The following is a 20922-nucleotide window of genomic DNA, read 5'->3' as shown; positions in this document are numbered from 1 at the left end:
CAGTTATGGTATTTTTTGACGAGAATAAGTTTTATTTAGGCAACTCTTTTTACTTACAACAGGCAACCGAAATTTTGGCGGGATTTTTGCGCTTTTCTTGAACTTGACCGTGTGAGCATTTGCCTGAAAATTAAAACTGAAAAAATAAGTAAATAAATGAGTAAAAAAAATCACACAAGATAATTTATTTGACAAATTTTTATATCACGGTGTGCTAGTGTGTTTGACATACACGTATATAACAAAGCTATATTTTCAAATTCGCATTCTTTTTTTTCATTAATGAGTTTTGTATTGCTCAAGGAGTTGATTGTTAACACATTCGTTTGGCAATAAATTCTAAGGAATTCGCATATTCTTCATTGTTCCATAGCCAACAAAAAGATGATGCATTTGAGAAAATAAATTTATGTGCCTCTGCAGCCTTTTTTTTTTTTTACTGGTGTTGAAAACAATGAAAAAATGTGAAATTACTCAATTCGTCCTACCTTCAGTAGACAGGATAGCTATAGATGGAAAATGATGTATTGTCATTCATTTGCTTCTTTGAAAAAATATGAAAAATAATTAACTGCTTGAAAATAAAATTAGAAGGGAAATAAGGAACTCAAACAATGAAGTCAGGTTTTAAAGAGAAACTAGCTGCGTTGCCCGACTTTGCACAGTCTGCGTCGAAAATAAAAGTTATGTCAAGTGGCACGCGTTCAACAATCAGACTTAAACGGAAGAAAAAAAAAAATCAGTAAAATGTTGTGGCAGATTACAGAAAAATATCCAAAAAGGAAGCATTTTAAAAATCCCCTAATTGCAGGAAAAGCCTCAAAAAAAAAAAAAAAAAAAAAAAAAAAAAAAATTGAATTTTGACATTTTGAATTCAAATTATGTTTTTTGCAATCTCCAGTGCGTGTGTTTGTGTCTGTGTGCAGGCATGAGTGTGTGTGTGTGTGTGCGTGTGTGTAGGTGTCTGTGTGTGTGTATGTATTCGTGTGCAGGATATAGACGCAAACTGGAGACGGTTTTCGCTATAGGAGCATCGACGGTGGTGCTGCAGAGGGAGGCGGGGGAAAAATAAAATCATAGTAATTCAAAACAGTCAAGTGAGAACAATATGCAATGTGATTGCTCAAAAAAATTTTTATTTTGACATCTTGAATGCAAATTATGATTTTCGCAATCACGAGTGCTTGCGCGCGCTCGTGTGTGTATGTGTGTGTGTAGGTGTGTGTGGGTGTGTGTGTGTGTGTGTATGTAGGTGTGTGCATGTATGAGTGTGCGTGTAAGATAGAGACGCAACGTGGAGACGGTTTTCGCTAGAGGAGCAGCATCGGGAGGGGTCGGTTGACGGTGGTGCTGCAGAGGGAGGAGGGGGGAGAATAAAATCATAGGACGCCTAAAGCAGTCAAATGAGATCGATAAACAATGTGATTGCTCAAAAATAAATAAATGAATAAAATAAAATAAATAAATAAATAATTTGAACTTTGACATCTTGAATTCAAATCATGTTTTTCGCAATCACGAGTGTGTGTGTGTGTTGGCGTGTGTGTGGGAGGGGGTATGTCTGTTTGTGCGTGTCGGTGGGGGGTATGTGTATGTGTGTGTAGGCATGTGTGGGTGTGGGTAGTTGTGTGTTTGTGTGGGGGGCGTATGTGTATGTGTGAGTAGTTGTGTGTATGTGTAGGTGCGTGCTTATGTTTATGTGTGTGTTTGTGTAGGTATCTATAGTATGCGTGTGTGTATGTGTTTGTTATGTTTAGGTGTATTTGTGTGTGTAGGTGTATGTGTGTGTGTGTGTAGGTGTATGTGTGTGTGTGTGTAGGTGTATGTGTAAGTGTAGGCAAGTAAGTGACGCAACCTGGAGACGGTTTTCGCTAGAGGAGCAGCATCGTGAGGCGGCCGACCGACCGTGGTGCTGCAGAGGGAGGCGGCGGGAAAATAAAATCAAAGGAATTCAAAACTGTCAAATGAGAACAATAAGCAGTCGTGATTGCTCAAAAAAACAGAATTGTATTTGTTCATATTCGAGAGAAAAAAAATGGCAACAGATTTTTCATTTCATGTTTTTTTTCACCCTACAAATTTTAATAAATGTATTTTTACGAAAAGTTGAGATGAAGCACTGAATAATAATTTGAATAGAGGAAAGCCTTCAAATAATAAGGATTTTGTGTCAAAATCTAAGTGTCATAATTAATAGTTTTAATTGATATCTCCGCTAATTATTATTGGAGGATTATGTTAAATAGCCAAACATAGAGACGGGAAGAATACGAATCCATCGATACCAGAAAAACTTTGTGTCTCATATGATGAACGGTGGATTTACCATTTTAGAATACAATAAAAATTGAGTTTATTTTTCTGCGATTAAATTGCTATTTTCATTCGAGGATTTAGTTTTCATACGTTTAACAATTGAAAAAATGCGCACAATTTAAAAACATTTTCGAAAACCATCACTAAAATTTAAAATCCAGAAAACTACGCTGTAGAAAAAATAAGGAGAGGTATTAGATTGCAAAACACGCTGGGGTAGCCTCAATGCAATATTGGAGAACTGCTGTAAGCTTAAAGAATGTACTTAAAACCTTTTACTTAAAGTGCACATTTTTTTTCTATAAAGAAGAAAACAATGTAGAACCTGCCATTATTTATATATTCGGCACAACTCTAAAAGCAGCGACAGAATTTTGAATGAAATATAGGATGATTCGCATGACAGTGCAGTAAGTTAAGCTGCTCAAGTGTTTGAATGTCTGTTTCAAGTAAGAGGTAAAATTAGTGAAATTATGCAAAAACTTTTACTGAGCCTACGACTAGGTGAAAGCAAGTAGAACTCACCCCTTGGCCTTGAAGTAATGAACCAAATGCACTGATTCAATGACCAACATTTATAAAACAACAACGGTATTCTTAATGCAAGTTAAACTAGATACTGCAAAGCATACACAGCCATCGTTTTTATACGAAATTTGCAGTTTTTGAGCAAAAACCAAGCATAAGAGTATAGAAAAATCTATTTCAGAAGATGATGAAGATAATGTTGATCTTTTGTAAAAGTGGAGCCACAGTAGAGTCACAGCACGTGTTTTTGTAAAGAGTATTATTTTTTAAGCAAAAATACTTGCTCATCCTGTAATCCGATGCTTTATAAAGATGCATTGGAGTTTTTTAGGGTCCCTCTTTTGCGTATCGAACAATAATTACAAATTGGAATTGGACTTTGTAGTGCTCTTCAATTGGTGTACGGAATTAAAAAGAACTGCCAATTCAAGTAACAAAAGCAGTATTTCCTAAACAGCAGTAGCGTAAATAGGGGTTGGCAGGCGTGGCTCTCGTCAGGGGCGCAACAGACAGGGGGGCGGCATTTCAACTGATCAGAAAAAAAAATTAGAGGTGTTTTTTTTATCATAAAATTTGAAAAAGGCTTTAAAAATAGGCGATTGGAACTCGCAAGAAAAAGAGCTAGAGACACATACATAACACCTACTGAGAAGGAACATTGGAAATCATTGAACACAATTCTAAGAAAGAAAATAAGAAAAAAAAATACAATGCTGCCTCCTATTTGTCGAATCTTTTAATCAAAATGTTCAAAAAAAAAAAAAAAAAAAATCACAGTGACCTCTGGTGACTTCTCATGTGGGCGACCCTGGGGGGGGGGACGCAATTTCTTTAGTTCTCCAGGGGCGCTAGACCCCATAGTTACGCTACTGCTAAAAAGCACAACTTTTTCTATTTTTAGAAGAATAAAATCAATCCCGCGGGATCCCGGGATCCCGCGGGACTATTTCCTTGCAATCCCTAAATCCCACAGGACTGAAATTGGCGCGGGATTGGAAATCCTAGTCACATATCATGGTAGTGAAGAAATTGACGGGTCTTCGCACAACTTTCCTCTCCTTCCAAAGAGAAATATTCTTCCTACTGGAAAACTCGCATTTGCCAGTTTTTTTACTGATAAAAGAGCTACAAGAATCCCCCGTCATGTTACAAAATTCTCTTTCTTCTTTCAACAGGTAAAGGCAACATGGGTGAGGATCCGGGCAGCAAGCCCCGAAAGGCCATCTTCTCCTTCATCACCCCATCCACTACAGTTCGGGCTTCCTACTCGGTACAGAAACGAACCCTCACCAAAGCCCTGCAGAGGCATCGCTGGTTCGACGAAGGGGATCTCCTTGACACTATGGAGAAAGGAGGTGGGTGTGATATAAAATGGGACCAGATAAGCACAGTAATACTATTTGAATTTCGTGATTAATGCAGATTTAAGAAACATTTTACAACACAAAAAATTTCTTTTTCAAGTGAAACTTTTAATGCGAGAGCTTTGCAATAACTGCAGATTTTTAGAATATGTCCCTAAGAATAACTTAGGGACATGAGCGCAGGGGCGTGCACAGGGAGAGGGAAGGAAACCTGTTGGACCGGAACCGAGCCTGAAGGGGAACCAATATTTGTAAAACTAGGGGTGAAATAAGGCTTTATACAATATGGGGGGGGGGGGGGGGGGCGGAAAAGTTATTTGTCACGGGCACCCTAAATTTCTGCGCACGCCTGTGCATGGGCGTAGGTGGAGGGGACAGGAAGGGAAAACTGCCCCTCTCTAGAAGGAGTCTTTTCCCTCATTCCTAATGTCACCAAAGATAATTTAAAGTTACATTTTTAGGACTTAAATTCATAAAAAAATTCTGTGGGGAGCCGCATAACTGCGTTTTTCCTCACACTAAAATACATTTAGTTGAAACATATGAAAATTAAACGTCAAAGTTCAAAATTCCTGGGTTGAAGAGCATATATCGTACAAATGTCACACCCAGTTGAAATAAATTGAACAATAAAGTAAAGACAACAGAAAAAACTAACTTGGTAAAAAATTTGGTTTTTTGTTGTTTTTCTTTTCCTAAAATTTTAACTGTTATAAAGTTTTTATAAAAAATATTTTTGCAAATTTAGTGTTTTCCATGTACTATATTTTAATTACGAGTTTTCTTTAAGGATTTTCTTGTTCAAAAACGCGAATTTGAATTTAAGGGATTTGAATTAAAGGAATTTGTAATTGACGACGACGAAACTTAATGACGAGATTCTAATCTTTTAATATGTATTGACCTTCAAATAAGTACAAGAATATTGCTTCGGGGTAAAAATTTCGTCATTTCGAGCATTTTTCATTTTAAGCTTTTAAAACGCTTGTTTTTTTTAAACGAATTCTTGATTAATTTCTTCACATCCTGTCCAGCTAATCTCATTAATTCGATACAAGGATCATTAAAAACGATTTTTTCGGATTGGGACTGTGTTTTGGTGCTGTGTGAAGGTTGTGGTGAGGTCTCTTTCCCGCCCAAAACCGGTCTAAAATAGCGTTCGAATTACACTATGCATTCCGATGTGACATTTCCGTCTATTGCATCATCGTTCAGCACGTGGTGGGAAATTGTGATTTTGTTTTCCTGCGAATCGCTGTAATTCGCGCTAGTGCGGAATAATATTTAAAATATGTTATTAATGCTGCTTATTATCATAATTAGAGAATTTGTTTGCGATATTTCGCAGTAATGAATATTCAAAAGTGATAAAGCGTTTTTGATGCCAGGTAAAACTTTTTTTTTTCTTTTCTGCTAAGAATAGTCACAAGTTTATAAAGTCGAAGATGAAGAGTTTGAAGTTTCACGCTACTTGGCTTTGATATTTAAGTTTTTATTTTCTTTTACTACGAAGTCACCTGTCAAGGTTGCCTGTTTGTTGACATTTTGATAGTTGAAATTTTAACTCCAGTGGATTAACCCTAAACTCCAGTAGATAGAGTTAATAGTTGAGAACTTTTTCGTTTCTTCACTCTCCCAAAATGACAGTTTTACCAGTAAAACAATTAAGTGACCGGATCCCGCTCAGCCTTTTCAAAATAAAGCATTTCCCTGCATGTCCAACATTACCAAAATATATTATCAAATTATCTTGCCGTGGCACGAGTTTCATTGTTGATGACGTCAGGAGCATTACTCGATTATTCGGTATTATATATACTACTAGTGGTACCCGCACGGCTTCACGGCTTTGCTAGTAGTAGAAAATGAAAAGATCATTTAGTTCGCCTGTATATTTACAAATAACGGATGTTGAATTTCGCACTAATTTGCTATGTTGTCGCCAGTTTGCTATGCTTGCCCACGTTATGATCATTCGGAAATTTATTCGCCCACGTTGTGATAATTTGCTCGGTGAAAAGTTCTTAATATTGGAATTGAAAAAGAACGAAATCGAATTTTTGAAAAATCGCTTTGAGGTGCACACCCCCATGCTATAAACTAATTCTGTGCCAAATTTCATGAAAATCGGCAGAACGATCTAGGCGCTATGCGCGTCACAGAGATCCTGACAGTTAGAGATCCGGACAGAGAGATATCCGGACAGAGAGATATCCTGACAGACACAGAGAGACTTTCAGCTTTATTATTAGTAAAGAAGATAAAGTCGCCCGTCATGGTATCCGCCAAAACGGGTGAAAATTTGTTTCCATATTTGAACGCAGCATTTGCCTGTTTGGTGATATCTTGGTTGTTTAAGTTTTATCTCTAACACCAGTGGATTAACCCTAAGCTCCAGTAGGTAGCGTTCATATTCGCAACTCCAACAAACTATAGGGGACACTGCAGCCACCGTTTAATGGCGGATGAAAAAGGTAAAACTAAAGCACGCCGTAAAGTAGAAAATGTTAATAAGTCTTGCAATTTTTGTTTGTATGCATGACTTTGTTTGTATGCAACACATGTGAGTAAAGATGCAAATTAAATATTGTGCTCCGTTAAAATGGCATCAATGAATGGCACTTCATCATTTGTGATGTCATCGGCAGAAACGTAAACAATGAAAGCGCACCGATTAAAGTAATTTTTGTAAAATATTAAGCTTAGTTAAATTAGTTAAAAAATGGTCCGATCCTATGTTTTTAAACATGCTCTTTCAGATAAAAATACTTTTAAAATTTCGGAAACGACCCTATTGACAAGGTAGCTAGCTGCCTGCTTTGTATTTTGTTTGCTACTCGCATTTTGTTTCTCGCAACATATTTCCATGCAACCAATAACTAAACTGAACGCAATAAAAATAAAATCGATATTCAAACTTATTCCCTCAGATTCACGTTTGAAAAAGGTAAAGCTGAACCAATAAAATAAATGCTAAATTTGAATAAAGATAAATCGAGAAGCAATGCAATCACCTATATTATGGGGTCTCTTGTTTATAAGTTAAAACGTAACTTTTTATGGTGGCTTAAATGTATTTGTTACTTAAAATTAAAAAAAAAAAAAGAAAGAAAGAAAAGAGAAAGAGAGTAGCATTTTGAGAGTTCTGAGATTGCAAAGCTGTTCTGCCGTGAGAAGAGTAAAGCGTAGTATCTGCAGATTTTCCTTTGCATTTTTGTCATCTATTGTACTTTAGCTTTATTGTACAAGCTTGCTTATTTGGTTTGCGCTAAACAGGACCGGATTTGGAAGTGTGGAGGTCCCGGGGCAACGAAGGAGTGGAGGCCCCTAATCAGGGTTCGAAAAGATCATCATATTTTCGAAAATATCCGATACTTTGATATATTGTAGGGGTTTCACCAACTTAAAGGACTAAATCCTTTCTTTGGTTAAAAAAAAGAGCGCCCCCATGCAATTTACTGCTAATTGAAAATTATAACAGATTTTTAATGATTAATTCAGAATTCTTCATTATTATTAAAAATGTCAGAAAAAGGGGGGAAGCGGGAGAAAATCAACGTGTTCAATAGATATTTTCGTTAAAAAAATTTCATTCAAGTCATTTCGTCCAATAATGTTTAAATTTTTGAGCTCAAGAAGCGAGAAGTTGTAAGGATGACCTGCAAAGTTAACCATTTTTCGGATTTTTTTTTACTGACTTTATTTTTCTTTAACTCATAGGTACAAATTACAAATTAAATGAAAATATATATATATATATATTGTCACTGAAATGCTCGATCAAATAAAAAATTAATAATAAATGGATACTTGCAATCAGGGATTTCTGATGTATCGATAATAATATTATAGTTGTGCAAGCATTCTTAGTAGAAATACAAAAAAAAAAAAAAAAAAGAGTCTGGGAGAAAAAAACGTAAAATTTGCTGACTCATGAAAGTTAGGATATTTTGTAAAATTTTATTGTGGGGGCCCCTTTGTTGTGGAAGCCCCGGGGCAGTAGCCCCGCCTGCCCTGCCCTAAATCCGGCCCTGGCGCTAAAAATAATGCACCAAAAAAAAAAAAAAAAAAAAAAAAAACCGCCCAAGTCCAACATTTCAATATTGCTAGTATGGAATCCAAAACGCGGTTCTTCAAATATGTCAAATACTCATTTCTGCAGATACTGCGTTTTACTTTCCCACGTGTTAGTATTGCAGTCTTAGCTGCCTGCTCCAGATTTTTTTTGCAACTCGCGCCTCTTTTGCGAGCAACACCTTGTAACAAATAAACTGAAATGAAGGCAATAAAAATATAATCGATTTTGAAGCGCAATTTGTATACCTTCAGATACATGCGAGAAAGTAAAGCTGGACCAATAAAATAAATGCTAAATTTGAATAGAGATAAATCTAGGAGCAGTGCAGCCACCTATCTTCCGCACTATCCGGTCCGGGGTCCGGCGCTTGCTTCTGACGACGACAACATCCGAGGGGGGTGGTTGGAACATTTCATTCCGGGAAGCAAGCGGCTGTCGAAATCCTTACGGCAAGCGATACAAAGCCAAAGTGGATGGTCGCACTGACAAGCAGGGGTGTTGGAATACTGGCTTCGAGGAAATTTTCTTCACAAAAGTTGCACATTCGACATATGTTGTGCTCTTTCTCTGTCTGAAGTTTAAAGAAAACGCACGAGTTTAAGAAATAACTGTGTTTCTGTTAAAACGATGCATGCAAATTTTAGAAGGGATAAATTTGACAAGTATTAAACAAAAACAATTCTTTTTCCTTTTTTTAAATGCTTATTTTCAACAAAAACAAACAAAAACAAAATCAAAAAAGTGTTGAAATGTAAATCCGAATCAAATTTACTGTTGTTGTTGAAGTTTGCAAAACTGCATTCCCCTTTAGACTTGAATTTGTTGTTTATTTACTTATGTTTTTATTAAGGCAAAATTTTTAAAAACAACCATGTTTCTGTTAGAACGATGCATGCAAATTTGACATGAGATAAATTTGGCAAGTATTAAACAAAAACAATTCTTTTTCTTTTTTTAAAAATGCTTAATATCGAAAAAAAAATCAGGGAAGTGTTGAAATGTAGATCGGAATCAAATTTTATGCTATTTTTAAAGTTTGCAAAACTGCATTCCCCTTTTAACTTCAATTTGTTGCTTTTTTACTTATGTTTTATTAAGAAACGATTTTTAAAAACAACCGTGTTTCTGTTAAAACGATACATGCAAATTTTAAATGGGATAAATTTGACAGGTATTAAACAAAAACAATTCTTTTTTTTAAACGCTTATCATCAACAAAACAAAATTCAAAAAATTATTGAAATGTAGATCCGAATCAAATTTACTATTGTTGTTCAAGTTTACAAAACTGCATTCCCGTGTTTCTATTAAAACGATGCATGCAAATTTTACAAGAAATAAATTGGACAAGTATTAAACAACCCTCCCCCCCACTTTTTTAAATGCTTATTTTCAAAAAAAAAAAAAAAAAAAACAAAAATTATAAAATAATAATAAATAAATAAATAAAATTTTAAAAAAATGTTGAAATATTAATCCGAATCAATTATTGTTGTCGTTAAAGTTTGCAAAACTGCATTCCCGTGTTTTTGTTAAAACGATGCATGCAAGTTTTACAAGGGATAAATTTGACAAGTATTAAACGAAAACAATTCTTTTTCCTTTTCTTAAATGCTTATTATCAACTAAACAAATTCAAAAAGTGTTGAAATGTAGATCCGAATCAAATTTACTGTTGTTGAAAAAGTTTGCAAAACTACATTTCCCTTTTGACTTCAACTTGTTGCTTTTTTACTTATGTTTTTATTCGTTTTATTTTCGTTTTAAAATATGTAGTTTTCAGCAATGTGATTTTTTTTCCTGGGTTTTTGTGAAGCAAAAAAGTGAAAAAATCTTGTAAAAAGTTTATTCAAACGATTTTAACTTTTTTTTTTTGCAAAGGGTACTAAACTGAATTTATCTTTTGACTGCCATAAGATGTTTTCTTACTCAATTTTTATTTTTCTATTTCTGCTTTGTGTATGTAATATTAGGTGATGTAATTTTATTTTGTGAACTTTTACCAAGGAAATAAGTTCAAATTTATGTATTTTAGCCTTATTTATCATTTTTGTAATTTTTGCAACGATTTTTCTAAACTAAATTTCTCTTTTGACTGCCATATAAGATGCATCCTCAGACAATTTTCTTTTTTCTACTGCTGCTTTAAAATATGTAATTTAACGTGATGTAGTTTTATTTTGTGAGCTTTAATCAAGGAAAAAAAATACAAAATTATCTATTTAAGCCACATTTATCATTTTTGCAGTGATTCTTGCAAACTAAATTTCGCTTTAAACAGTACTCTTCTTTTGTTACTTTTTATTTATTTTATTTTCAAATAAAACTATATATAGGGGAATGCGGGACAAATAGAAATAGTTAAGATGACTTACCTATTTCAACATGAACAAATTGGGGATTATGTTTAGAAAATTACAGTGCATAAAGCATGAATAATGTATTTTACAATAAAACTTGCATTTAAACGTTATTTATAATTTTTGAAGGTCAATTTCTACGTTGAAAAAAAAAAAGGAAAATTTTCACTCTTATTTTTATGGAGCAACCTGAAAAATGAATAATTTTTCATTTGATAATTAAAAATATGTTTGATCAAATGAATAATTAGATAAAAGGACGAATGAATAAATGAATGGATAGTAAAGCAATAAACAAATAAATAGATTAATTAATTTATATATGATAAAAAAATAAATGAGTGAAAAAAAATAAGTGAATTATTAAATGATACGGATAAATATTGGAAACGTTTTGCAAAAAATGGAAGCATTTCAATTTATAAATGGAAAATAATTATGCTTCGGGTATAATCATAAATTTATAAATAAGTTGAACAAGATAATTTCATTATGCAAAATAAGACAAGTTTCAAGTACAAAAATATGTTATTTAATTCCTTACTTTCTGAAAGCAGACGTATAAATTGTTTAACGTAATTTATCCAGGTAAAAATAGAATAGTGATAACTGGTTGTGAGTCCTTTTAGCAAAAAAAGTACATATCAATCCCAACAAGGCTGTTTTGTGTTAAACCAAATTTAATACTTACTTACCACCAATTAATTATACTTTTGCGTTGATTCTTCAGTTAATGATGTATTATTAGTTACTAATGGTTTGCAGATTAAGGGTGTTCGGGACATAGAAACCGTCAAAATTTGCAGTTTTTTTTTTAATCAATTGAAATTTTTCTCCGTTTTCTTTTCTGCTTAAAACGACATCTGAATCTTGTTTCTATCTTAGTTAGAACGAAGATATAATTATTTTGTTGCATGCATTTAACTAATATTATACTTAACTTTAAAACTTTAAACGCGTTTTTCTTCATGATGCAATTTTTCCCGATTTTTTGCATTAAAACTCTTAACATTCAAGGACTGATAAAGATAAAGTAATGAAATTTGGAGCATATCTTTTTCAAATAGTTTACTTTAATTTTTATTCGGCAAATTTAAAAAAAAAAAAAAACATTTTTTGCAAAAAATGATATTTTTTTTAAAGAAAGTATTTTTGACTTTTTCTAAAATTTTCTTCAAATATTTTCTATATTTTACTGAATTACCCTTTTTTAAATCGCCGAATAAAAATTAAAGCTTAGATATTTGTGCATAATTTTTTGAAAAACAATTTGAAAATGACCAAGACTATTTTGAGTTTTAGCAATCTAAAGCAACCCAATTAAAAAAAAAATTCAAATGAAAAAATAAATAAATATTTTTGTCATGATTTTGTTTATTAAATGAATGGTGAATCAGTGCAAAAAATGTCAAAACTCTAAACGGTTTAATAAATTTTTTTTCAAAACTTGTTCCGGTCCCCTCAGTTATGAAGAGCTTAAAAATATTTTGTTCTAAAACGAAATGGATAATATTGGGTGTCTCAGCTTCAAATCGTTCGAAGTTCAAGTGTAATTTAAGTTCGTGCTGAAATGCAACAACAATATAAAATATCGGTTAAATCATAGTTTTCCTCATAGAAATGACTATAGTAATACAACCTGCATAAAGAAAAACATTTTCCTAAAAAATGTCACATATTGATGTCCCAACAATTTCCCTGTTTCATTTTGTCCACTCCGTTACTCTCGTTTTGAAAATGAAATTAACAATTGCATTGAATCTGACAATATTTTCAAAAAATCTTAAGTACCATTACTTCTGTGCTTAGCCAATTTGAGTTCTACAGCCGTCAAACAAGGTGAGTCAAAAAAACAAAGGAATACCTTTGCACAGTAAAGTAAAAAAAATCATACTACGTTAAATAGCACAAATTACAGAAAACTGCATATACGTGTTTCGATGTTATAAGGAACCCGTAGGTCCAGGTTTGCATTCATTTACAAATTTGTGCAATTTAACGACGTAATATTTTCTTTCAAAATGAGCCTTATTCTTCTCTGATAGTTAATTTGAACTATTGAATATCCACTCTGCTACTTTTGTAGTAATGATTTCGAAAAAAAAAGATTTTGTTGCTCTTAAAATTGAAGACACACAGAATAGGTTTTGGAATCATTATTTAATTTTATACTTGTTCTGTGTTTGAACTTTTCCTTGGGATTACAAAAGTTTTTTAAAGACGTATTCGTCATCTCTGTTGTTTGTCCAAGTTACAAAGATTAGGCACAATATTTTAACACCCTTCATAAATTACTTGTGTACAAAGCACTAATATTTTACTATACACAAAAACAAAATCAATATAAAAAGATGATTAGTTGGTGAACATTATTAAAATTAATAAGTGTCGAGTATAATCAGTACTATGTTCGTGAGAATGACCCATCCTCATATATATATATATATATATATATATATATATATATACTAGCCAATGATCGAATAACGCTCCTGACGTCCTCAACAATGAAACTCATGCCACGGCATGACAATTAGATAATATGTTTTGGTAATGTTTAGCATCCAGGGAAAGGCTTTATTGTGACAAGGCTTAACTGGATCCGGTAACTTGACAGTTTTACTGGTAAGACTCATTTCAGAGGAATGAAGAAACGAAAAAATGGTCAACTATGAACGCTATCTGCTGGAGTTTAGGGTTCATCTACTGGAGTTAGGGTTACAATTTCAACTATCAAAATATCACCAAACAGGCAATTGCTTCATTCGAATGTAGAAGCAATTTTCAGTCGTCATACATTGACGGAAGACTTTATTGTTATCTAATAAAAGGAATCTATCGACTACTGACTAATTCAGTTTACACAAAGTTGGCTTGTAAGGTAAAAGGGTCTATTGGCTATCGGCTCCTAACTAAAACCTTCAATTTTCTGGTATAATCTCTTTTATTTCCAGAAAATAAACCCCCACACATTATTTCACTGCTCCTCATTTACAATTTGTTTCACGGCGATTAGCAATCAATTTCCCCTCTTTTCTTAGAACAGTGAAATACGACCATCTCGTTAACCTGTAACATTGACACGCCTCCCCCTCTATCTCGAAGAAATGAAATTTATTCCTATCCTCTTAATCAGTTTCACTACGCAATTATCGCTAATATCACTAATTAATTACATCTACATGTATTTCAAATGGTGATTTTTATGTTTTAATCGTAATTTAAAAAGCTAATTCCATTTTTAGTCACCATTTTTGATTTTCAAAAGAGTAGCTACCAGATTATAAATAAATTAATAACTTATACAGTAAAATCTGAATACAACGATACTGTTGGGACCTTAAAAAATATCGTAATAGACAGGTTATCGTTATAGACAGTTTGATTATTCATGCTGACATTTTGATGGGGCCAAAAGAAAAAGTTATAGACAGGTTATCGTTATAGATAGTATCGTTATACACAGGTTTTACTGTTTGTGAGAAAAAATCAATGAGTGTAAAAAATTAGTGTGTCATTAAATGATACGGAAAAATATTGAAAACGTTTTGCAAAAAAAAAAAAAAAAGGGAAGCATTGCATTTCAATTCATAAATGAAAAAGAATTATGCTTCGGGTATAATTTTCATTTATGATTAAGTTAAATAAGAGAGTTTCATTGTGAAAAATAACGTAAGTTTAAAGTACAAAAATATTTATGTCGATAGTGTAGTCGCTAGTAAATTTGCTGCTACTTACCATCGGTGACCAAAAAATTTCTGAATCTTGATTTTTACCCCTGTGCTTCAAAATATTTTCAGAACTTGTTTCGTGTTACACTTAAATCTCAATAATTCCACATAAATTTAAATTATCATTTCTTTCTTTATTTTAAAATAGAGAAAAGGCTTGATAATTTAACAAATCCATGAGAGATCAGTTACGTTGTCATCATTTACTTTTTGCGGGAACATTATTATCACTGTGTTGATCTTTAAATAATACAAGTGCTTTATGTTTCTTTGTCAAATATTATGCAGAGGATGCTTTTTCCCCAGGGTTAGGACTGCCTTGAAACTTTAAGAGTACAACTCCAATTTTAACTAGCTATTGGAAATTTATCGGGCAGAAAAGTTGGTGCTGTAGCATCGTTACTTGATCCAAATTCAGAAATCGAAATCCTAAAGGAAGCGAGCCCATTATTTGCACTATTAAGGGGGTCCGAGACACATTTTGAAAATTTTTTTATTATGTACTTTAGAGTTTTGAAATTCTTTGAACTGATTCATCATTTATTTAATAAGCAAAATCATAACATAAATATGAAAAAAAAATTATTTTTTTATTTAAATTTAATAAGTTTTTTTCAAAAAAATGGGGTTGCTTTAAATTGCTATAGCTCAAAATATTGTTGGTCAATTTTCAATTTTTTTTTCAAAAAAGTATGCACAAATATCTAAGCTTTAATTTTTATGCGGCGATTTTAAAAATATTGATTCAATAAAAAATAAAAAATATTTGAAGAAAAATTTCGAAAAATTCGAAGATACTTTAAAAAAAAAAATCATAATTTTTGCAGTAAACGTTATTTTCAAATTCGCCGAATAAAAATTAAAGTAAATTGCTTGAAAAATATATGCTCTAAGTTTCATTACTTTATCTCTATCGGTTCCTGACTTATAAGAGTTTGAATGCAAGAAATCGGGAAAAATTGCATCATGGAGAAAAACGCGTTTAAAGTTTTAAAGTTATGTACACATTCGTTAGATGCATGCAACAAAAATAACTATAACTTTCGTTCTATTTAAGGTAGAAACAAGATTCAAACGTCCTCTTAAGCAGAAAAAAACGGAGCAATTTTTCAAATTATAAAAAAAACTTGCAAAATTTGAGGATTTTTGTGTCCCGGACCCCCTTAAGTTAAATCTTCAAAAAATAATAGTCAACGTTCAATATTGTTGAAAAAATAAGCTTGCCCTTCCCCTTGGTCTCTTATGAACTTTCTTAAAAGTCTGTAATGACATTAGTGTCACATAATGAAACATTTTCTGTTTTTGTAAAAAACTTTGAACAGTTCAAGCACTATACCGTAATTTGAATTCCCATCTAAAATCTCCAGAGGTTTGTTTTTCGGAGCAAGCTCGTCTTATTATTATCTCGCTATTCCGGTGGAACATAGACGCAACTGCAAAAAAGTGTAATTTTACAGAAGAACCACAAATATACAAAATTATTTTATTTTATTCATTACCTCATACAATGAAACATAGTTGAGTTAGTGCTCTGGTGGCAAAAAGTTGAAAAACATCTTTCTGTGTTCATTCGAATGGGGAAGCCATGTTTGGACCCAGTGACGACAATAACTTATTATCAATTAGTTTTGCAGTTACGTCAATGTTTCACCGGAGCAGCGATATGTTTCACACGCACAGGAACAGAAGATTTCCAACCTTTTCGTATTTGTTGATCTTATTTGTTGGAAGTTTTGAAAAAGCTCTAAATGACCGATCTCTTTCAATGGGGTCGTTTCCAAAATTTTAAAAGTATTTTTTTTTCTGAAAGAGCATGCTTAAAAACATAGGATCTGACCATTTTTTAAATAATTTACTTAAGTTTAAAAATTTTAAAAAATTACTTTAATCAGTGCGCTTTTATTGTCTACGAATCTTGCCAATGACATCACTAATGATGAAATGCCATTCACAGAGCAAAATATTTAATTCGCATCTTGACTCACGTGTATTGGCAACGATTTGGTTGATAGCAAGCGTAGAGCGCAATATTAATTCGCTTGTTGATTATCATAACGTGGAAACGTGTTAGAAAGATGCGCCAAAATGCATCATTTATAACGTCATCAAGACCACGCCTTGTGTGAAAAATCGGTCAATTAAAAACATTAATTAAAAAATAACTGTTGGGAAAATGAAAATATTTTCTGGGACCTTGTTATTATTATTATTTTTTTGCTCATTCTATCAATTTCAATGACTAAAAGTAGTACTTTTGACTTTCTAATAAAATCAAAAAACCTTGCTACATTTTTAAAACTTTTATTCCTTGGTAAGAAACTTTTCGAGTTCAAGCTCTGTTAAATCATTTTTTTTTTTAAATTTCAGTCAAGCTTTATTAACACGACACACCTTTGGTATTTAACGAAGAATGGAATTGTTGAAGTTTTACTGCGTTTTTTAAGTTATTAATGGAAAATACCGGACATTTTAAGTAACGTAAGAAGGAAAAAAAACGTATTACCTTGCATTGGCCGGTAAACCGGAAAAAAGTGAGGTTGACCAGCATGCTGGGTAATTCGAAGTGTCCAGCATACCGGATGATTAGGGGTTTATTTGAAGCACTAAACCTACCTTATCTCTTTCAAAATCGGACATTTAAAAAAAAATTAATTTAAAAAAAAATGTTGGGAAAACGAAAGTATTTTCTGGGTCCATGTTATTTTTATTTTATTGTTCATTCTATCCATTTCAATGAATAAAAGTAATATTTTTGACTGAAGGAAACCACCCCATTGTAGAAGGACTTCCTCTCTTTTTGATTTTTGCTTTCAAGCCCCGCCTATTTGTATGCAAATAACTTCTGTCTGAAGGTATGTACTCCGTAAAAGTAGTTTCTCTGCCAATACAGTATCAATGCAAGGAAAACAAGAAGCTGTTCAGTTTCTTGAAACCCTTTGTGCGTATACAAAGGAAGACTCTTGGCACGCAACTTCAACATTCTTAACTTCATTTATTTTACACATAAAAAAACTCAGTGCTATGTAACAAAAATGTTCAACAAACATTGCAACACGTGTTTCCATTTCCATACAGTGGTGGTCAAAATTTTAAGGACACATAAAATTGCACAGTAAAAAAAAAAACTTTAATAATTCAGTGACATTTATACGCAAAATGCCTTTTTATGCAAGAAATCAGTGTAGAATGCAGAACATTTGAAAATACAAAATATTAATGTTTTACTGTGATTAATTAACAAAGTGTCATTGTTAAAGCTGAACAAAATTATAAGAATAACTAGTGTTTTGCTCTTAAAACCAATTGAGAGATATAATATTCCCCTTTTTTAGCCTACTTTCCCCGTAAAAGTCAGAAAAAGAAGAAAAAAGCATGAAAGAAGGCTTAATGCATCTTAAAAATATCGCGAAAAACAAAAAAAAGTCAAAAATATATAAAATAATTAAATAAATATGAAAAAATTAAAAATTGGAAAGTAGGATATTGAGATGGGGAAAAATGTCTGTCGGTCCGTCGGTCTGTTGGTCTGTCTGTCTGTCCCTCCCCCCCTAATAACTTTTGAATGAATAGTCCGATTCGAAAAAACTTTTTTTTGTTCGAAAGATCTCGACGAGGACATCTCAATCCCATCTTTCACTTTTTGATTTGAACTATTTTTTGTTAAATTTTGAACAGTTAAAAAAAACTTAACATTAGCGCCTACGGGGAAATTCAAGGCAATTCCGAACTGTGAGGCGAATTTGCTTCAAACAAACTTTGCAGGAAAAAGCTTTTGATGAAAAACTTGTATGTAAAATATCTTTTCGATTTGAACAATTTTCCGTTCAATTTTGAACAGTTCAAATCCCTTTACAATAGCGCCTACGGGGAAACTGAAAGTCAATGTAGATTCCGTACTTGAAGGCGGATTTGCTTCAAACAAATTTTGTTGGAAATAACTCTTGACGCCAAACTCCAGACTTCGACTCCGAGAATTTAGGGGCACTTGTCTCCGACTCCGACTCCTGTGCCCGACAATTAATTGGACTCCGACTCCCCGACTTCGACTCAGACTTCGTAGCTTTGGCAAAAATTTATACACGGAAGACAAATGACTGACACCGATTCTTAAATATTCGACTCCGACTCCTTTATCTCAAAATGAGATTGACTTCGACTGCGACTCCGCTGCTATGGTTTTAACTGGGAAATAATTATTGTTGATATGACTTGTTTTTATTTTTACGCTAAAATTTCAATTTAGGTACTCAGTTTTTGGCGAATAAACTCGAAGTCATTTATGTTTCTACATAAAAATATGCGCAGACGATTTTTTTTTTTTTTTTTTTTTTTGACAATGAAAATTATTTCTTTAAGTTGACATTTTATTGTTTTTTTTTTTTTTTTTGTTTTTTTTGGTAAGTGCATTAATTCATTTAAAAAAATGTTTTTGGCAACAGGGGAAAAAGAAACGTTTTTTTTTTTTTTGATATGATGTATTTATTTTAATGAGCTTATTAGTTTTAATTATTATTTTTTCATTTTGAAAGCTGTTAAAGATATTTTGTAATGGAAAAAAGTGTATTAGCTGCTTTGTTTAAAAGTTGCTGCTATTTTATTTGTTCGTTTTTTTTTTATTTTTATTTTATTTATTTTTTTTTTTTTACGCATCTAATTTTTTTAGATGAGTGAGGAATATTTTATTCCTAGAAATCAGCTTAAAATATTTTAAAAATATGTTTGAAAAAATTTGCAATTTTAGCTATTTTTGAGAATATTGATCAGGTACTAGAAAGTAGTATGGGTATACGGGAAAGTAGGCTCGTCTAGTTCTAGACAGAACTTCTTGTTATCAGTCACTTTTATTAGTCTTTATATCATGGAAGTTAAAGAACGTTATTGGAAAATTTTATCCTCACATTTTTGATGGAGAAAATGAGATTTTTCTTGTTTCAATATTGAATACCATTTTTTTTTCACACTTCGGGTGCCAGAATGTGTCCTAAAGTTTTCGTTAAACTTAGATCAAGTCTTTTGTCCGGTAAGTATAGTAATTTTACGAAATGAGCAAGAAGAACACCTTTTGAGATTTGAGAAACATGTAGTTAGGCATTATTCTGCTGGAACAAATTGCTTAAACTTGTAATTAACGGTGTTTTTTGTTTAAAATGAGTTGATGTGTGCATCACATGATTTCCTTTTATAGCAATTTAATGTCATTTTCCCATTATTGGCAATTTCAATGTGATTCAATAGTTTACTCTCTAAATATCACCAACAGTGGCCAAATTGAAACCAGACTTTAAAAAAAAATCACCAAGTTGGCGACAAAACTTGGCGACCAAAAGACTGGCGATATATCGCCACGTGTCTGCCAAATTGTAACACCACTTGAGTTTACATCGAAATTAAAAATGATTTCCCCCAAAACAAGGGGTGAAAGACTCCTTAAGAAAAACCCGAATGCAACCAAAGCGGGAGGTGCACAACTTGACCCCACTAGGAATCTACGTACCAAATTTCAACTTTCGAGGACTGTTCTTGAGTTACGCGACATACATACGCACATACGCATGTACAGACGTCATGAGAAAACTCGTCGTAATTAACTCGGGAATCGTCGAAATGGATATGGGGGGTCGAGTCGGAAAAAAAACTCAACATTCATTCGTGGGTAAGCAAAACGGCAATTAAGGTCGATTTCTGAGTGAAATTTTTTTCGCGAATACAATACTTCCTTTTTTTGTAAAAGGAAGTAAAAATATTTCTCAGTACATCAACATTGTTCACAGAGTTCATTCTGCTCTGCACAAAAAATAATGGCATAGTTTCCATTCGTTGCGAAACTTCCTCAAACCATGACTGAGACACCTCCAAATGTACACTTTAATTTTTTTTTCCTCTCACAGAGATGGTACCAGAAGCAGCAAAAACCATCTAGTCCATCCTAATTGAACTTTTTCTCACCAGAGATGATTTCATTATCCCACATTTTATCCATAATACCGCATTTTTAGGCATGTTCAACCCTTGGTTTATTATGAACATTTTCAGGAGTATGTCATGATATTAGTTTCACATAATGAAACTTTTTCTCTTTGTAAAAGATGTTGAACAGTTCGAAAACTTCGTCGTAACTTGAATTCCCATCTAATATCTCTTGATGTTTGTTTTTTGGAGCAAGCTGGTTTTATCATCATAAGTTTTACACACAAGAACAGAAGATTTCCAAACTTTCCGTCTTTGTCGATCTTATTTGCCGGAATTTTTGAGAAAGTTCTAAATGACCGATCTCTTTCAATTCAAATTTGTTGCGATTTTACGTACAGTACGTCGTCAAATTTTTCCCGCATCCACTTTCCTTTTCTCAAATTCTTTATGTTTTGAACCCAGTTTAATGACTGAAAATAGAATTAGACTTCCCCAATCGCTCACTAAGCATTTATATCGTTATTTAGTGCGGTGTGCAGAACAAAAAACTAGCTAAATTTGCTTTTTAGAACACACCAATCTAATTGTGTACATACTTATAATTTTATCCATACTACAGGGAGGTCTAAATTTTA

The 20922-nt window shown here is 32.7% G+C and overlaps 1 protein-coding gene across 2 annotated transcripts in view; it reads left to right on the top strand.

Moving 5' to 3' along the window:
* The window catches only part of LOC129225722 (uncharacterized), a 127164-nt gene that overhangs the window by 73230 nt on the left and 33012 nt on the right, over positions 1 to 20922 (top strand). The window contains exon 3 of one of the 2 annotated variants that reach the window (XM_054860215.1): positions 4020 to 4199. In XM_054860215.1, coding sequence (XP_054716190.1) covers positions 4031 to 4199 — 169 coding nt within the window. In that variant the 5' untranslated portion in view covers positions 4020 to 4030. Of the gene's footprint in view, positions 1 to 3724; positions 4200 to 20922 lie in introns of those variants that run through there. The other variant, XM_054860217.1, reaches the window with a different exon arrangement.

Source organism: Uloborus diversus, chromosome 7 (assembly GCF_026930045.1).
Source record: "Uloborus diversus isolate 005 chromosome 7, Udiv.v.3.1, whole genome shotgun sequence".
Lineage (NCBI taxonomy): Eukaryota > Metazoa > Arthropoda > Arachnida > Araneae > Uloboridae > Uloborus > Uloborus diversus.
The sequence above is the reverse complement of the archived record's forward strand: the minus strand, read 5'-3'. Positions and strand labels throughout refer to the sequence as shown.